This window comes from Ranitomeya variabilis, chromosome 8 (assembly GCF_051348905.1).
Source record: "Ranitomeya variabilis isolate aRanVar5 chromosome 8, aRanVar5.hap1, whole genome shotgun sequence".
NCBI lineage: Eukaryota > Metazoa > Chordata > Amphibia > Anura > Dendrobatidae > Ranitomeya > Ranitomeya variabilis.
The window spans coordinates 209,337,711-209,357,969 of NC_135239.1; the positions used below are offsets into that span (position 1 = coordinate 209,337,711).

Genomic DNA, 20,259 nt, shown 5'->3' on the forward strand with positions numbered 1-20,259 from the left:
TCCTGCACCAACTTTAACAGTCATTACACAAAGCAGTTTTTGTTCAGTGACAGCATTCTCTGTAATTCACCTTTTTAATGCATGAGAAGCGAGGGTCTTTGGTTTTGGTCAAGTGTAAACTTATCATTTTCCTATATTTGTATGAAATATTTTATTGACTTGTTTTCTGATCTGCCAGCCTTGCCATTTGTGCTAGTCATAAGAAGAAAAAAACAAAACACATTTTTATACCAAGTATCCAACTGGAAATGCATCACTAACAAGGAATGGCGCACATTTACTATATGGTAGTTAACATGAAGAGATGCTGATAGCGACATACTAACCGCGCCATACTTCTAGCGCCATTCCTATTGATATGGGCCATCAAGCATAATACCAAGGTATCACTGCTGAGTTAATGCTGTGCTAATAGTCTATCAGATATTAGAAGATCGAACTGAGTATTATCCCCTTGCATCTGCTATGATTTGACAAGTAATATGCAAAAAGGAGCTTCTTGGTAAATCTGTATTTCTTGCAGCTCACAAGGTAATTTGCCATCTATTGGGCATTGTGGTGTGAATTCAGCCTCTATTCTTTTACCTGCACTACAGAATGGCGATGATTTTGTTCCAGCTCTGTGATGTATATTATATGTAGTCAGTTAGGCTTCACTATACCATGATACACATAATGGAATCAGAGTTAGAGACTGGTACCCTTCGCTATATCCAACGCTATATTGATCAGATACGCCGTCTTGTTTTTCTCAAACATGTACACTTATCCATTACATTTGCATGCATTTTTATTTGTTGTAAATTTTATTTATATTTTTAGTTCTGATGAAGGCCATGTGATTGGCTGAATCAACCATATTAAATAAATAACATTCACTTTTTGCATTTACTTTCGAGTGTCTATTTTATACTGAAAAATATCCAAGCTCTGTAAATTCACCTAACCTGTTGGCATCACTGCGGGTTCGTGTCCTGTCTAAAGTTCAGTTTGTAACAGTTAACGTGGCCTCTAATGTAGAAGTTGGCTACACAGAGGTTTGACTTTCAGACACTAGGGGGCAGAACTGTCCTGTCCCAAGACTACAGCAGCACCTACATAAGGGCCGAGCTCTAGAGTCTGTATATCCAGAGGTTTGGGAACATGTGGGCAGCAGAATATTGCCAGAGTCGTCAGTGATCGGACTTCTCACTGCAACAACCAGATCTCCAGACCACACTACAGTGACGTTATTGAATACCGCACCCAGCTGCCCCTGGATGAAGTTTTATATAAGTTTTACTGTGAACCTTAATCTATGTGGCAGAGTAACTATAGGGAGTACACAGGTAACCGTTACACCTGGAATCGGTGCTATAGGGGGTCCATAGACCACTTTGCCATTTAATGAAAGCCTTAGATCACAATCCCTCTAACAGGTTTCTAGTGAATAATGAGTCAAAGGCTTGATGAGGATTCATCAGTTTACTATCAATATATGGAAAAAGTCTACAGGAGAGGGATTCTTGGAGAGGAAAGCTGGATGGATGGATGATGCAGACTGACGTCACAGTGATGGCGGTCAGGAAGACTAACTTTCTCACTTCTCAGGTGGAGCCACGTCCAGCACCCTCCTGTCCTTTATCTCATACGGCAGCGTCACTCTTAGACTCCGATCTTCCTCCATCGCACGGATTATTGTGTCATACGCATTTCTGTTACCGGACCAACAGCGTCGTGTCACCTAAGAAAGCAAAATTAATCCTTAAGAGGCCATAACCCTAAACTTATGTTTACCAGTCATCCCATATAAGAATATAGAGAAAACGGCTGATAACAGGGAGCAAGTGTAGACATGTTAGGCTATGTTCACACATTGCGGTTTTTGCTGCGGATCCGCAGCGGTTTTGACGCTGCAGATCCACAGCTGTTATCCATGCGGTGTACAGTACAATGAACCTATGGAAAACAAACACCGCAGTGCACATGCTGCGGAAAAAAACGCGCGGAAACGCAGCGGTTTATTTTCCGCAGCATGTCAATTCTTTGTGTGGAATCCGCAGCGGTTTTACACCTGCCCCATTATAGAAACCCGCAGGTGTCTAAAACCACAGTGGAAACCGCACAAAAAAAAAAAAACTGCGATAAAATCCACAGTACTTTTGGCACTGCGGATTTATCAAATCCGCTGCGGAAAATTCCGCAGCGGAATCCGCAACGTATGAACATATCCACAACAACGAACTTGCAGTCTAAGGCTAGGAGAGTTGTGTCACAACCCTTGAGAAGCAAATTGAAGAGAAGAGGCATACTATATTCCAGGGACCACCAACCAATTAAACAAAATTACAAATTTTATTATAGTCCAAAAACCACACAAATTAAAAAAACCAAGAACAAATGCTCCATTGTGGGGTGGGTCCCCCTGGATATACACATTGATAATCTACATAATATTGATTGTATTTATCATAAAAGTAAGTAAATTTAATAACTCTGGCCATGAAAAAGTCACTCTGCAGGTGCTGCCGGTTAGAAATAGCCACACAATGTGATGTACACTGTAGAAGAGAGCATAGGGATAAAATCTACCCCTGATGAAGCCATTTTAGTGGCAGCACACGTTGGGTTCGGACGCCCCCTGGATCATTGGTTTGCACTCTCCGGTCATGTGCCATAGGCTTTATTGCATTGTGCTGCAGGTTATAGCTGCCTTGCCCGGTTCTATGGTATGGTGCATATGGCTATTGAAGCTGTCCTGATCGGTCTCACATGACAGTGTTCAATCCAATTTATCCTATATATTTATTGGTATGTTCTTCAGCATACGGATATATGTCAGTTGTATTTTACGGCCATGTTATTTACTAACAAAGTGGGTTTAATTTTGTGAACGTAGGTTCACATCTTCATTAGGCCTTAGGGATGTGCAATTTTGTCACTCACCCATTCACACTAACCTTTAACAGCACAACAGCTCCATGTATCTTGCCACATTTTTGTGAGATATTGGTGTGAATATTTCTGTTACTGATCATTTGTGTTTAACATGTTACACCCACAATTTATGATCATTTACTTACTAGCATTGGCTTATCTGTACTTTGCCTGTGTTCATACTGGGGTAGATTTTATCCCTATGCTTTGTCTTCTACAGTGTACATCACATTGTGTTGCCATTTCTAACCTGCAGAGTGACTTTCATGGCCAGAGTTATTACATTTACTTATTGATTGATGATATACATAATACTTTTTGATAAATGCAATGTGCATATTCAATGGGATGGGATATTTGTTCTTAGTTTTTAATTTGTGTGGTTGTTGGACTCTAATTTTGTTTAATTGGTTGGTGGTCCCTGGAATACAGTATGCCTTTTTTTTCAATTTGACATACTCCAGGTAGATTCCCTATATTTATTATTGCTGATGGTGCCCTCCTTTTTTCTGTGAACCCTTGAGAAGCAATGTCTTCTATATTTACTATCACCCAGAATCCTCTAACCAGGTGATAGGAGAGACTCCGGGGCTTAGATTTCCCAGGGACGGACTCATTTTAGTGGAAAGTGCTCATTACTAAAATGCCACGGCTGTGCAAGAACCAAGAATAGTCAAGAAGGATGATTAATAGTAGCAAATATTTCAGGGCATGGCACTCTCCTAAATTTGGAAACTCAAGTTCTGCATTATACAGACCCCATTGGACACGTCCCAGCTCAGCATAGTTTTTGCATTTCGCTCAGCCTCAGGAGATCCGTCCAGAACTAGACCAAAGCCTCCGTTGATGACCTCGCCCCTGCAGGGAAGCCAAATATCAGAATTAAGTCTCAGACTGTAATCCATCTGATGTTGAGTTTAGCAACGGCAAACATTTCCAGAGTCAGAATCCAGACTCTGCCGTTCCCACACCTCCTCCTGTCCAGATTGCGTGGAAAGCGAGATCTTATTGAAGGGGCTGTCCAGGATTAGAAAGACATGGCGGCCTTCTGCCAGAATCCGCGACACCTGTCTCTAGGCAATGTTCTGGTACCGCAGTTCAGCTCCACTCAAGTGAATGGGAGCGAGCTGCACAAACGGGGAGTGATGTCTTTCTAACCCTGTACCATCTAATTATGGAGAAAGGTCCAATACCCCATGCATATTACATATTTGTGGCAGATTTTCCTTTTTGCAGGGTACAGCCAGGCGCTGTAGTGTTGGCTGGGGGATCTTGGAGTGCACACAGCCACCCAATTTAATTATATGGGTGTAACCAATAGACTGGAAGCCAGACACTGCACGTATCTGTGTGACTGGCGCCCTACACAAGCCTTATCCATGTGCATTTAGAATACTTTCATGAATAGTCAGTGTGTTAGTGGATGCTTCATGTATTTTACACTTGTGCTGCCTCTACCTTTATGATGGGGATTCCACATCCTGTAGTGCATTTGTTTTGTGACCTGGTGTTGGTAAATACCATCTTTGTTATTTGTTTTTTTGCAGTATGTTCTTTTGTGGATGCTAGCCCTAGCAGAGCGGTATCCAGATCTCTCCTTATACAGTGTCATCAGAAATTAATGGAAGTCAGGATGTAGCGGACTATAGCAGTTTTACACTGCTTATTATAATACCCCTCCCAGAAAAGGCAAACTACAAAATTGCAATTATTCATTGACAGTTGTAGCCAGATAAACCCAACCTGACATCACAAACCTGCCGCACCGTTAACTCACCAGCCGACACCTCCTCCATTGTGAAGAGCTACCCATGTGGCCCCTCGAAAGGAATCCCCTACAAAGTTCTGTACAGCCATATCTGCAAATACAGACAGTCATGGATCGTTACAGGCCCATTCCAGGTCACCTTGTTAATGGGTGCTGAGAAACTAAAGGATCAGTCACAGAAACGGCATGTGGGCACAAGGACCACCTGTACCAGCTGGAGCATTGTCAGGAACCAGATGTAACAGGGGGTCCAATTTCTATGTACAGTAGTGCTCCATCAATAGTTATGATGTGCAGAAGTTTTAGTAGCTTCAAAAAAAGGGGTCAAGATACTTTAGACAAAGATACAATAGTATTTGAAATGTCAATGACTGGTAGGTATAAAGCACAGACGTGGGAAGTTTTAAAGAAACTAGATCTTGGGCAACAAGCAAAGTGAAGAGGAGAGAGATTTTTTGGAGGGGGTATTGTAGCACACAATACTGTGATTTTGCTATAGTGCTGACATGCTGTTGGTTAGGCTTTTCCAGTCTCCCGAGGAAGCCCCCTTACCATACAGTGACATTTATACTCACCTGCGCAGAAGGCAGAGCCATCATATATGTTGGAGGTTTCTCTGTAAGGACTATCTGTTCCGCTCACATCATGATGATCTCGGCTGATTACCACTGGAGCCTGAAGGTCAAATGTGTGTTACACAATTATATAGATGTATAGGGTCAGAGAAATACATAGACCACGATCGCACCTTCACTTGTCCGTTGGCCACTGCTCTATTAATGGAGACAGCAATGGAGATTCTCCCTTTCTGGTCAGAGTATAGGATTCTGGCCTGAGAACCAACAACCTTGAAAAGAAAGACCCAAAAACATTAATGTTCTACAGCAGATATGGCTGCTCAGATGAGGGGAGGAGACGTTACCAGTTGGTGTTTCCTCGCATCTTTGATCCATCGTATGTTATCGTTGTACTGATTCCTGACCGCATCACTGACTGAGGAGTGAAAGATCAAGAAGATGGTGTAAGGAATTACCCCCATCTGGGCCAGGCAACTAGAGATCAGGATTTCCCAAAGAACAAAAATTACAGCTGTTTAATAAAGTGACTGATCGGAGGGATTGCAGCCCATGTACAGCGCAGCAGAATATGTTGGCACTATACCGAGATGGTGGGGAAGTGAGGAAACATTAAAGAAAAATCATTTCCATTTAATGCCATTATTTCTTGTTAAAATATATAATTGTATTGTTGGAATTGTGTACTTAGGTGAATACAGATACAAGACTATCCATTTTTAGCTACATTAGTTTGCGTGGAAACATTGTGCAATTCCCCCGGAATGTTCTGTTATTTTAATGACAACCATTTATAGTCTAGAATGTAGAGGATAAATACAGTGTAGTCAGATACATGTGCACAACAGCTAGTCTGGCATTAAACAAATACACATCCAGATACGTAGTGCAGTCACTGTGTACATATATTACTGATCCTGAGTTACCTCCTGTATTATACTCCAGAGCTGCACTCACTATTCTGCTGGTGCAGTCACTGTGTACATACATTACATTACTGATCCTGAGTTACATCCTGTATTATACCCCAGAGCTGCACTCACTATTCTGCTGATGTAGTCACTGTGTACATACAGTACATTACTGATCCTGAGTTACATCCTGTATTATACCCCAGAGCTGCACTCACTATTCTGCTGGTGCAGTCACTGTGTACATACATTACATTACTGATCCTTAGTTACATCCTGTATTATACTCCAGAGCTGCACTCACTATTCTGCTGATGTAGTCACTGTGTACATACAGTACATTACTGATCCGGAGTTACATCCTGTATTATACCCTAGAGCTGCACTCACTATTCTGCTGGTGCAGTCACTGTGTACATACATTACATTACTGATCCTGAGTTACCTCCTGTATTATACTCCAGAGCTGCACTCACTATTCTGCTGATGTAGTCACTGTGTACATACAGTACATTACTGATCCTGAGTTACATCCTGTATTATACCCCAGAGCTGCACTCACTATTCTGCTGGTGCAGTCACTGTGTACATACATTACATTACTGATCCTTAGTTACATCCTGTATTATACTCCAGAGCTGCACTCACTATTCTGCTGATGTAGTCACTGTGTACATACAGTACATTACTGATCCGGAGTTACATCCTGTATTATACCCTAGAGCTGCACTCACTATTCTGCTGGTGCAGTCACTGTGTACATACATTACATTACTGATCCTGAGTTACCTCCTGTATTATACTCCAGAGCTGCACTCACTATTCTTTTAGTGCAGTCACTGTGTACATACATTACATTACTGATCCTGAGTTACATCCTGTATTATACCCCAGAGCTGCACTCACTATTCTGCTGATGTAGTCACTGCACATATATTACTTATCCTGTACATATCTTAAGGTTATACCCAGCATTCAGTGGTAATTTCAATACTATCACTCTCCAGAGATCAATGCTTATCTATTGATTCCTTGCTCATGTTTTAAAAGGGAACATTTCCAGTAATAAGTAACTGCATTTATCCATTTCTCCGTGGTTCATACTTGCACACCAAGGATCCATTTACCTCCTTGTGCAATAATATCCTCCATGGCAGTGGCTGCGATGTGGTCAGTGACTTCCAGGTCAGTCGGATCTGCGGAGGTGCACACCCAACGGAACGGCCCGAAACCCAGAGAGAATAGGTCTCTGGTAATAAACACAAAACAGCTTAATTAGTAGATGTTTGGGATTCCTTATTTATTGCGAGCAGACAAGATGAGCAGCCGCCTGTCCACTGACATGGGGGAGACACATACCTCACACTGCAAGACTCTGCCCTTTAGATTTTTTTTTGGGAGGGGGACAAGTAGTAACATTAGACATTGTACAATCCAAGTGCTCACCCCATAATATGCTGCACGTATGATGGGTATCTGAACTCCATGCCTCGCCCACCTTTCTGTTCAACATCAGCACCTGCTCAGAGTAGGACGGCTCACATTACATCAATGCACAAGAGACATTATAAAAGCTTCATAGGTTCTCCAGATTAAAAAAATATATATATATATATATATATATATAAAAATTTCCAAAGTCCTGCAAAAATAAGCTGATTGCAGAGAGTCATGTTGCTTGGACCCCAAGAAAACATCTGTGATGTGTAAAATATTGTCTGGCGCAATTGTTGACTTTACCTGGTGTGGAGCTGCAGAGAACTGAAGGATTACACAACTGTCACTGACAGAGTGCTGCCTGTGCAATGTACGGACGAGTCGGGTCCTCCAAAATGTAGCTAGGTTGGGGTACGAGAGGCCCCTCTACTAATCTACATTTACACAAGGCTTGTAAGTGCTTATTTTTGCACACCAAAAAAAAAAGTTAAAGTTTAAGGTTTTGCATTTTACTCACCAGCTCTTTGTGCTTCTAGCAAGAAAGCATTCCCATAGTCCCAGAAAAACATGCCCTTATCAGACAGCTTATTGATTGCAGAGACCTGACGCCATAAGCTGTGGAAAAGCAGAAAGCATTCAGGAGCAGCGCATTATACTCTAGGATAGAAGTATCCGTATTATTTTACAACTTTCACGTGATCAGATCATCCTGATGTAATACGGTAGCCTGTCCTAGTAAATTGATAAATCCCTGGTCCAACCAAGAATTATAGAAGGGTCTATGCCTAGTGGCCTCTTCATGTATGGCATCTAAGTTATTGGCTTTGAAATGTATTGAATGATGTGATGAAGACTCAGTAACTAAACACATTTAGAATAGCTCCTGGTCTCTAGAGATACTGAAACACCTGCCATTAGTTATAACAGCTGGGATCCAGTCATTAACCCCTGGACAGGTGGACCACCACTGGACAACTTACCTTTCATGGACCAGCTGGCGGAAAGTCAGGGGGTCACTACAGAGCATTTTATTGGCTTCAGTAAATGACAACTGCACCGGGTAATATCCACCACTGAATGGATTATGGCAGGAGGTTTGATCCGATCCAAGGTCTACCAGTAGGTCACCGGTCTTCTCATATTCTTCTACCAGCCTCTCCCTGCAAGCCAATATTCAATTATGAGTAGGGACTTCAGGCCACACAATGCAAACATAGTCCAGACCTTCCAGTGCCAAATACTATAGAGCTCCCCACAACCGGCATGCTGAAACCACCCTGTAATGCCCTCCTAGGAGAGCCAGCAGGAAACCCACCACAGGACTATAGATGGACACATCCTGGTTGGAAGCTTAGAACGTGTGCATGTGTGTATCTTGGTTGGAAGCTTAGAACGTGTGCATGTGTCGTTTCTCCAATTCTAGAAGTGCTGGGAAGCGTCCATTATGGCTGACAGACCAACCACCACTATCCAGCTTTTTACCAGTTATAATAAGTTATTATTTAGCAGTCAGGAAAGTCTTGATAAAGGTTAATGATTGTGTCCTTACACAAAAATTAGTAACCCCCAACTATAGACTACCGTGCAGGTCTCCTCCAAGATAGACCGTGGAGTCTCTCTGACTCTAGGATTCCAGTGGAACAATGCTAAACTTGTTAAGTTCCAGGTTACATCCTATGTAGGAGTCTTAACTGGGTTATCACCGTCCACAGAATGTAGGATTGTTGGTGGTCCAACAGCTGGATGTGGGGAGTGCAGGGATCCCACACGAGAGGAGTAGCAGTTCTTAACAGCTGATCAGTAGGGTGCTGTGTGTCGGACCCTGGCCGACCAGAAATTGATGACTTGTGCCAAGGATAGGTCAGTGTAAAGTAGTGTACAGCCGCTAATCAATGCTCCATTTACTGGTATGAGAGATTGTGCATGTGACCACCGCTCCCATACACAGCGAGTGAAGTGGTGGGTACACGAGGGACACTGGACCCTCATCCTCAAGATCAGCGACGGTCGTCAGTGGGAGGACCCCACAACCCTAACCATACATCCTGTAGTTAAGAGATCATGTTTCTGGGATAACCCCGTTACACGGCCATATTTGTAGTCATCCAGAGTTTCCAGAAACATCTGCAATGAACTGTGAGCAGAGGATGAATTTTCTGTTTTCCTGTGAATTATTCCTATAGGGAAATTCTTTAACTCTGAATATTTCAGATCTGGGAGCAGAAACTTGGATTGTGAGCGATCAGGATCACCTCCAGTGATGGCGTCTATCATAAGAGCATTACTCTAATGTGTTACAGATTCCTCCCTGGCACATGGTGACGCATTCAGGCCCCATATGTGCAGCAGAAGAACACCACTTGCCAAAGGTCCACGATATTCCCATGGTATCCCAGGCTGAGCGTCTCCTTATCCTTCTTTGCTTTTCTGTTAAGACAAAAGATTGTTAAAGGTACATAAAAAATATATATATATATATATATATATATATATATATATATATATATATATATATATATATATATATTATACTTCTAGAACAAACAAGCACCCCCACCACACTTAACACTTCAGTCTGGTTTCCCCTTACCTGATCCTTTGGACACAGTCATCCAGAGACTTGGTTACCTCCATCAGCCAGCCCTGCTTATGTCTCTTTACCAGAGCGCTTTCATCGACCTGACAATACACAGGAGCCGTGAGATGGAGGCGCATGGAGCCACCCCGGAGCAACGTCACATCAGCAAGTTGTGTCCCATAATGGAGAGCCAAGAACAGTTACCTCAGCAATGACCCCGATACAGCCCACTATTGTGGCCGCTTTTGCCTGTGCACCGCTCATTCCTCCCAGACCCGAGGTCACAAACACCTTCCCACTGAGATCATCTGCTCCAAGGTATCTCCTGCCAGCGTTCAGTACAGTGAGCTGTGGGATCAGAAGCATGGGATCAGATGTGGCCAGAGGGCAAACTACTTAAAGTGCAATATTTAAAGAAACACTCGGCATAACTTATGCACTGTTACCCCCAGTTTAGTATCGGGAGGTGGTCCATGACACAGCCTAATGCTGCATGACTGCAAGTTGGAGCAATGTGCACATGTTGCAGATTTTGCTGCGGATCTGCAGCTGTTTTCCCATGCGGTTTACAGTACCATGTAAACCTATGGAAAACCAATCCGCAGTGCCCATGCTGCGGAAAATACAATGCAGCGTTTCCACACAGTATTTTCTGCAGCATGTCAATGCTTTGTGTGGATTCCGCAGCGGTTTACACCAGCTCCACAATAGGAATCTGCAGGTGTCAAACCGCAGGTGGAATCCGCACAAAATCCACAGGTAAAACAGTTAGTTTTACCTGCGGATTTTGCAAAACCGGTGCGGAAAAATCCGCACATGATTCCGCAACGTGTGCACATAGCCTTATAGTTTTGCATGGATTGTTTCTTTTAAATTAAAACCCCGCAATATACTTTGAGTACACATTGTGCCAACTTACCACTGTGCCATGCACAATTCCTTGCGGGCCGATGTAGCAGTAGCTTCCTGCTGTCATCTGTCCATACCTTCCAAAAGGCAAATAAAAAATTGACTTGAAATTATGCAAAAATTAACCTCATGGAATCAGATCTATATAGTGTCGTTCCCAAATGCATTATACAAATGGTACCAGTAAAGCTTCTGCCGCTCTGGGCCGAACACTCTTCCTCCCATACATGTGCACAGTCAGTTCTGCCGAGCGTACATGAGCTCCAAATGGGGAAGGGGAGTAAGCCGCTGCCAGAAGTCTCTAGGTATAACCTTCTCAATCTGAGTGTTTAAGTCTGACATGCCCAGTAGAGAGTGCTCAATACACAAGATAGCCCACCAGTCCTGCCGACATTAAGACCCCAATGCTACAATTTACTTGTGGACGGTAAAGTCTCAGTAGGGAACCAGCAAAATGCTGGATAAATAGGAGATTTATGGGAGAGTAAAATATGGAGGATAGAGGAAGGTTGTATACTTACATTGTGACTCCTAAAGCAAACATCTTCTCATAATCCTTCCTAGATGAGTAGTTGGGAATAACCTAAAGAGCCAAAAATTAACGAGACCACCTTTTATATATGGTTACCCATCTGAACACCTGGAGAACGGCAATGAGCAGATGTCTCACCATCCCATTGGTGATCACCACTCTTGGAGCACCAGGGTGACTAGGAAAGAGACCAAGAGGATGACCGCTATACATCACCAAAGTCTGTTCCTCCGTCATCTCAGAGAGATAATGCATCACCAGCCAGAACTGCAGATACAAGAGAAGAGAAATGGTAGTGGGGATGGTAAACTCCTGTTCTGATGCCAACTCGGGAGGCCGGCCAAGTCTCAAGTGGCTTTGATTTGGAATTGGCTTTATGGATGGTTCCAAGGAGGAAGGGCTTGACGGTTAAAAAGAAAAATTCCATCCACAAGAGGTCAGAAAGTACAATCCCAGGACAAGAAAAAAAAAAACAAAAAACAAAACAAAAACAAACCACCTTTAAAATATTTCTATTAGATTACATATCAAAATACAGAAGGCAAGTAGGTTGAAGAAAGCAGACGGCCCACTATAGTTAAAGAGGACACTAAGGCTAAACTGTCTCACCTCTCCTTCAATCTATTATTCCCGGTCATCAGCCAATTAATTCATATTGCGGCCTCATCAGGAATAGGAGGAATGGTCCTGAGAATCTGCAACCCTTAAAGTTACCAATAAATATCCAGAATCCAACCGCACTTAGCACCCACCTGCGCCCAGTTACTGAAGACCTGTCCATTGCCACCGTATGTTACCAACTCCTGGGGAAACTGTGGGTCAGAAGTTATAAAATCTACAATTAAATAATATCACCATATTATGTATACAGGGCAAGACTAACGGGTTAAAGGGTAAACGGGTCCGAGACCTTTATCACTAAGCAGCCTCCACTGCTCGGTTCAACCCAGTCTCCGGTGGCCGAGGAGCTACCTTTGCACACCAGTAAAGGTATTATAAAGCAATTTTATAGTGGTATTTCTGGGCACTATATGGCATGACTGTTTCCTTATGGCCATAATATGCATGCGCTATATGACGGTATTATTATATGGCATTATATACCGTCACCATACTGTGCATAAGTCACAAGACAAGAGCGTTCATCATAAAGTCCCCAACACTTTCCATGATCACCCAACATTAAAGGCAGCCATCTCAGATCAGAATTATAAAGCTGTACCTGAGCCACTGCTGGATCCAGGTTATTCATAATCATGTGCATTATGGCAGCTGCCTTCTTAGTTTTGCAGGGATACTCATTGATTGGATAAGCCCTGAAAAAAAAAAAAAAATTATTATAGAAGGTATTACATACAACCTCCCAGAATCAACGTTCACAGTTTCATTTCCCCATGGAAATAAATGTTGCATTTCATATAGGAGTAGGTACTATTTACGTATTGGCCTCTTCCACTTAACGTTTCTGTCCTCCATAGACAATAATATGGAGTCGCCCCTCTGCAGTTATAACAGTTCCACTCTTCTGGGAAGGATTTCACAAAGGTTTTAGAGGAGTTTGTAGGAATTTTTACCCCTTCACCCAAAAGAACATTTGTGAGGTCAGACCCTGTTAGGGAGAGGCCGGGTTCAGTCTCCATTATAGGTTAATGTCCAAGCTTTGTGCAGCCGGTCATGTTCTTCCACCAAGATCCCCCTCCATGTCTGTATGGCCCTTGTGCACAATCCAAGGAACATAGAAGGGCCTTACAGACAATTGATCCACACTGTATAATTTCTTGCATACAATTTAAATGCTCCCACATAGCCCTCCAAATATTATAACAGCCCCCACATAGCCCTCCATAATGGGGTACATTAGGGTCAGCATACTGTGCATATGGAGGAATTCACTGTAGGGGTATCTTCATGTTTGTGGGGCACTTTTACTGACATACTTTATGAATGCAATGAAAGGAATCTAGGGCTTCAGTAGGAGTAAAATTAGAGGCACATAGTACCCAAGAGCAGGTGCAGTAATAGCAACACATACCCCAATACTGAGCCGCTGCTGCCGTATCAGGGGCAGTAATAGGGACACATACGGCAGCAGCGGCTCAGTGTTGGGGTATCAGGGGCAGTAATAGGGACACATGGCAGCAGTGGCTCAGTATTGGGGTATCAGGGGCAGTAATAGGGACACATGGCAGCAGCGGCTCAGTATTGGGGTATCAGGTGCAGTAATAGGGACACATACAGCAGCAGCGGCTCAGTATTGGGGTATCAGGTGTAGTAATAGGGACACATACGGCAGCAGCAGCTCAGTATTGGGGTATCAGGGGCAGTAATAGGGACACATACGGCAGCAGCGGCTCAGTATTGGGGTATCAGGGGCAGTAATAAGGACACATATGGCAGCAGTGGCTCAGTATTGGGGTATCAGGGGCAGTAATAGGGACACATACGGCAGCAACGGCTCAGTGTTGGGGTATCAGGTGTAGTAATAGGGACACATACGGCAGCAGCAGCTCAGTATTGGGGTATCAGGGGCAGTAATAGGGACACATGGCAGCAGCGGCTCAGTGTTGGGGTATCAGGGGCAGTAATAGGGTCACATACGGCAGCAGCGGCTCAGTGTTGGGGTATCAGGGGCAGTAATAGGGACACATATGGCAGCAGAGGCTCAGTATTGGGGTATCAGGGGCAGTAATAGGGTCACATATGGCAGCAGCGGCTCAGTGTTGGGGTATCAGGGGCAGTAATAGGGACACATACGGCAGCAGCGGCTCAGTGTTGGGGTATCAGGGGCAGTAATAGGGTCACATATGGCAGCAGAGGCTCAGTATTGGGGTATCAGGGGCAGTAATAGGGTCACATATGGCAGCAGCGGCTCAGTGTTGGGGTATCAGGGGCAGTAATAGGGACACATACGGCAGCAGCGGCTCAGTATTGGGGTGACAGCAGGATAAGGAGGTTGTGGTGTAGGTTGGGGATAGATTGTGACAGTGCAGGAAATGCGAGGAGTCAGATGTGTGTTGTAGTCTCTGCTGCAGAGTCCTGGCTGGAAGTTGTCATGTTGGTTTGGGCCAGATTAAAAAGTGAAGGAATCCATTAGAAACGTCAGCTGCAGGTCACCATCAATAAGTACCGCAATCTGATATGTTCTGCAAGACTGGTGTCTAACACTATATGGCGGTAACATCGCTGTTAGTCTTTGTATTGAGTTTTTTTTTGTTTGTTTTTTTACAGCTTTTATCTGCTGAGTTTCTCCTATGAATAAAGAGAAGGGGAAAAAAAAAAAAAAAAAGAAGATTTGGGCATACAAGCCCTAGCCAGCTCACTACTTCCAGCACAGCAATGAAGAAAAAGTAGTATTGTCCCAGCTCCTTAAACAAATTCTTTTATTGAAGACATTAAAATTGCAAAAGCGGCTATATCCTCCTTCTGTGAAGGTGCACTAGCATGCAGATAGTCCAGCAATACGTTTCGATCTGATAAGATCTTTATCTGCTGTGATAAAGATCTTATCAGATCGACTATCGGCATGCTAGTGCACCTTCACAGAAGGAGGATATAGCCGCTTTTGCAATTTTAATGTCTTCAATAAAAGAATTCGTTTAAGGAGCTGGGACAATACTACTTTTTCTTCATCGAGTTTCTCCTGCATCCACTATTTGGGTGCACCACAATATTTGTAGTCAGGGTTACATTGTTAGGGACCCATTCAGAGGATTCGTTTACCCCTTGAACCGAATGCCTAGGTACACCTCTGGTGTGAAGTATGCAGTTGGATCGCCCCCAAGGGCCGTGGGGTACTTGGTACCGGGTCCTGCGGTTCACAGGGGGATGTCACGGTGGCTGACCCGGTCCGTGGCCCTGGGACGTCCGTATAGAAGGGGAAAGGTCTTTAGAGGGATAGCATTTATGTTCGTGACGCCACCTGTGGTATTCGGTCAGGGTGACCGACGCTGCTTTAAGGGGTCCGCTGGGGTGATGTTATGGCAGCTAGATGGTATACCTTCCCGCCGGTGAAGTATGTCCCCAGGGTGTCCCAGTGTGTAGACGATAGATGGTGAGAGGTGCAGAGAAGATCGAGGACACAAGGTTGCAGTCTCTACCTCTACTGAAGACTTCAGCGTCCACAGTCCAGGCCACCAGATCACAGGGCAGGCAGACTCCGGCCGGTTTGGAGGCAAGTCCAGAGTCCCCTTATCCAGGTGGAAATCAGTAGCCTTCCCTTGCGCTGCGGTGGTGTAGTCCCTTACTGCCTATGGCTTCACATTAGGGTCTCACAGATTAGTGTTTCGCTCTCTGTCCCCCGTATAGGATAGGACAAAACCCCTATGACTGATGACTTGAGCCTGTTTTTAGGGTCTCTTAGATAACCCAGCTCTGTAGGTGCCACCGTGCCTCCTGGGTGTAGGTGTGGACAGGTAACCTGCAATTAGCCGTCCTGCCGGTCGCTGAAATAAGGCGTAGAGGTCCTTACTTCCTCGGTGTTCCGGCTACTGGGATTTCGCGCCACAGAAGGAGGCAGCCTGTTCGGGGCTGGTCCCCTTCTGGTATCCTCTCCTTTGCTTCGACTTCCTTCACGCTCGCTGCAATACAATTCTGCCTTTCAATGTCTCTTTCTGGGAGCTGCAGCTCTGAGGGCATGCACAGCTCCGTTAACCTTCTGTCCTCCTCAGACTCCAGTCTGGAACTAACTAACAGAATTCCTGTCTGGAGCTCTGTCAGGAACTGACTAACTTTCCCTACAGACTAAGTTATATATATCTATGGGGAGTGACCTAATAAATAGGAGCAGAAGCTCCCCCTGGTGGCCTGGAGTGTGAATGTGTTACATGTTTGTGATACCTGGATGCAGTTATCCTTTCTTGCCTCCAAACGTAGCATCACTCCCCCCAAGAGGAAAGCAATACCACTGCGACGACCAGGACCCTGGAGCGCCGCACATGGAATAATTGATGAAGACTGGCAGTCTCCAAATATTGATGGGATTTAGATTTATCTTGTTCATTTTCTTAGCTTTTTTTAATGGATTAAAATAGAAGTGTTCATGGTTTATTTTTATCTATAAACTATACATCACTCCGCGAGAGATATGGTGCCCGAGTAAGGATCCAGTCCGTGAAACAAGAGGAAAACTCTGCACTCAGATTATGCGATGAAGAAATGACCGTGCTTCAGCATGAGCGACTCCGGCCATCTTACCTCTGCTCCCACAGCAATCCGTTACTGTGTGATGAAGGGCCGGATGTGAGGACTGAGGCTATGTGCCCACATTGTGGAATCTGGTGCCGATTTACCGCTGAATTAATGCAGCTTTTGTGCAGATTCCTATTGTGGAGCAGGTGTAAACTGCTGCGGAATCCGCACAAAGAATTGACATGCTGCGGAAAACACGTTTCCACGCGGTATTCTCCGCAATATGTGCACTGTGGATTTGGTTTCCATAACTTTCCATGGTACTGTACACCACATGGAAAACTGTTGTGGATCCGCAGCATCAAATCTGCAGCGTGTGCACATAGCCTGAAACATCATTATAATCGGAGTACTGTATTAAAATGGCCATTCCTTCATTGCATGAACTGAGTGCGGAGTTTTCCCCTCTTAGAACACTTCTATGTTAGTTACCATTCGTCCACACCTGCATAATACATCATATATTAAAAAATTGTCATTTTGAGATCATCTACTCCAGTGAAGGACCTCACCTCCACAGACCTCACCTCCACAGACCTCACCTCCACAGACCTCACCTCCACAGACCTCACCTCATGAGAATGTTGGGATAGAAGCGATACATGTAGATGTGTCCATAACATCTCATCTCCTTGGCAAATTCTGGAGCCAGCGTGGAGTGATGCTCAGGGGGGAAGTAGCGCAAGGCGTTCTCCAGAGCCAGCTGTAACCATAGCACAGAGAGTCACTGAACCTGCATTTCACATTCGCCATGTGCTCTATTGTTCTCAGTTATCAGCCATTGAAGATGGTAACGGCAGCGTTGCAGGACGGCTTTACCTTGGACATGGTGGGCGAGTTTCAGTCCTTAACGTGACAGACCCAGCTCCACTACATCACTTTATATAGAGGCGAGCCGCATATAAGCGGCCCAGGAAAAAAATAAAAATAAAGGTTTTGCACAAATGCAGGCCGAGTCTGGGATCAAGGATAAAGTGACAAAACAGGAGGATGGCAAACACCACATCCTGGGGAAGCGCCATCTGTGCCCACACTTGTTTACAGCGACATGTTGCACAATGAGAGGGAATTATTAACCCGATAACTGCCGTCCACACAGCACAGATGGCAGAAGGCCTCAGTAAAGCCGTCCTGGAGAAATACCTGCTGCCCGTAGGAACCAACCAGAGAACGGCTTACAATTCTCAGCCGGCTCCAGTAAGAAGAAAGCCAAGTTCTGATTGGTTGCTCTGGTAAATTGAAAGCTGTGTTGTGATTGGCTGTAACTTTCCTTTTACACAGCTTGTGTGACCCCAGGTTATTGATTTTCCTGGACTCATGTTCCCTTCAGACCACTGCTGAATTACACAGTCCTTCCCTTTTTTTTTGCGGTCAGTGACTAGAAACCTTTGTGTGGCTGAGAACACATGATCCATTTTGTTACAATGTATCAGTTCATCCTGACCTGCGCTCTAGTCAATAGGGCCATTAAGGAGCCTGAAGGGACCCAAAAAAGTGCATAAAGCCAGTGCCCTCAGGGATAAGTGGGGACCAGCTGTTGTCCAGCCATTAGAGCCAATGGCGGTTAGGGGCCCCTGGTGCAGACTTTCTCTTGGGGCCCAGGAGCTTCAGGATCAGTCTCTGAGGGGCAGTTAGATGCCCATCGCCCACCACACAACTCTGCCAATCTCCCACAGAGAGCAGAACCATCCATCCCAACACTCTGCATAGTGTGGAACTATTAGTCCCAGCATTCTACAAGCCTCCATATAGGAGGAAGTAAGGAATGGGCAGTTGGTGCCACACTCACCTTCTCATCCGGCGCAGAGAGCTGGGGGGTCCGGATAGGAGCATGAGGGACCCCATCATCCTTCCCTCTGTTTTCGGGCAGGGGATGGAGGGGAATCCCAGCACACAGCTCCTGCAGACTGATCATCCTGAGGCTTCAGAGCCACCGGGGCAAATGGATTCACCCAGGAGACCTTGGGGGGGAAAAATCAGGTAGAACTGCCCCACCCCCAACTGTGCTGCGGCCTCATTGGTCAATACCTGTCCCCAAATTAATGTGTTACCTGAGCCCCTCCTGCAGACACCGCACAGACCCCAGGCTCTGCGGATACCTCGCCACATGCATTACCTACTGCTTCCAAATTCATTATTTTCTATCAAAATTTCCCAAACAAAAAAATCACTAAAACAGATCACAGCCTCAACAACGGTGTCCACATTTGGGAACTTTTTGTTTTGTTTTTCACTTCAAAATTTTTTTACAATTTGGTTTTATTCAAATATTTTGCACCATTTGGCTTTTACAGGCTTTTTGGTTCCTTGACATGTGGTCTGTGGTCATAAATCAGCAGAGAAAAAAAAGATAAAACCGTTACAAATTCTCCATTCAGAATGCGGATCCTCTGTTGACTCATTGTACAGCCAGCATTAGACAGCGCGGCACAGACGTTATAGCAAGCAAACCGGGCAAGATTTTAAAAGAAACCCAATTTCTAACGTTTTCAGCCCCAGCTACATAGATTTAAATTAAAAAAAAATTGTTTCCAAATGTGGACAACCCCTTCAAATTTTGGCATTGCAGCACTGCATCTAATGATTGTCAATGTGGGCAGTCTTTGGCAACCACAAAAAGACTGCAGGCAAGAATACAAACTAAATCCAAAATGCTTTTTATTGCAGGAACAGCGCCACCTGTGACTATAGGCTGGGTCGGGTATTGCAGCTTAGTTTTTGCAGCAGTACCAGATGCAGCCTATAATAAAAGTGATGCTGTTTCTATAAAATCCCCCTGGATGGATTGTGGAAAACCTGTCCCAGAGTGTAACTTTTTGGAAAGTTCTGCTATTTTGTAGGCCTGGACTACATGACAACTGCGCTTTATGCCTCATTATTGGGTCACATTGTAACCAACAAGGTACTGCGACAAGGAAAATCCAACGAGTTCTGCCTTTTTGCTTGTCGCAGTCGCATTCCCTCTCTGAAATTTAATGGAAACATTACTTTTTTACATTTAGAGGTTGAAAACCTGGAAGCAGAGCTGCAGTTTGTCGCAGTGTATCAGTGCATGTAAGGTTCTATTCACACTTTACATTACCCTGTAGTGCGGATTATTCCCTGTATCCAAATTATCTGAACCTTTGATTGGAAAGGGCATATTATTATTATTATTATTATTATTATTATTATTTATATAGTACCATATGGCACATGGAAAGGGGTCACCATCCTATGCGCTGTGGACCAAGCTAAACAGATACATTGTAACAAACTCTCAGCTGTGAGTATATCAAGAGACGTTGTCAGGCTCTGAACAAAAACAAGAATGTTTCTATTCACTGACAGCAAGTGAAGATGTTACAATGGGACATGAAGGTGAATGGCAGGTGCCTGCAGTACATGTATACGTCCAGCAGAGGGCACTGCAGTTGCAATCCATGAAGTGAGTGGGCGGAGTCACT

The 20,259-nt window shown here is 44.3% G+C and overlaps 1 protein-coding gene across 1 annotated transcript; it reads right to left on the reverse strand.

The window, feature by feature from the left end:
- Positions 1-1,445: 1,445 nt before the first annotated feature.
- On the reverse strand, positions 1,446-18,781 carry UROC1 (urocanate hydratase 1). Its single transcript, XM_077276650.1, has 20 exons — positions 18,603-18,781; positions 17,386-17,516; positions 12,849-12,942; positions 12,379-12,438; positions 11,765-11,893; positions 11,616-11,677; positions 11,105-11,171; positions 10,390-10,533; positions 10,198-10,286; positions 9,972-10,034; positions 8,588-8,767; positions 8,125-8,222; positions 7,617-7,689; positions 7,298-7,419; positions 5,607-5,677; positions 5,433-5,531; positions 5,260-5,359; positions 4,694-4,775; positions 3,675-3,774; positions 1,446-1,723 (listed from the first exon to the last, which is right to left on the reverse strand). The coding sequence occupies exons 1-20, from the start codon at positions 18,726-18,728 to the stop codon at positions 1,580-1,582; spliced, it is 2,034 nt and encodes a 677-aa protein (XP_077132765.1). The 5' UTR covers positions 18,729-18,781; the 3' UTR covers positions 1,446-1,579.
- Between the last annotated feature and the right edge of the window lie 1,478 nt (positions 18,782-20,259).

Excerpts from the sequence above, each read along its gene's own strand:
- UROC1 (XM_077276650.1), bottom strand. The coding sequence starts at position 18,728 with ATGATCAGTCTGCAGGAGCTGTGTGCTGGGATTCCCCTCCATCCCCTG. Across the intron at positions 10,287-10,389 it reads GTATCGGGGTCATTGCTGAG|GTCGATGAAAGCGCTCTGGT; the intron begins GTAACTGTTCTT and ends GTGTATTGTCAG. Across the intron at positions 5,678-7,297 it reads GGATATTATTGCACAAGGAG|TCAGTGATGCGGTCAGGAAT; the intron begins GTAAATGGATCC and ends TTCACTCCTCAG.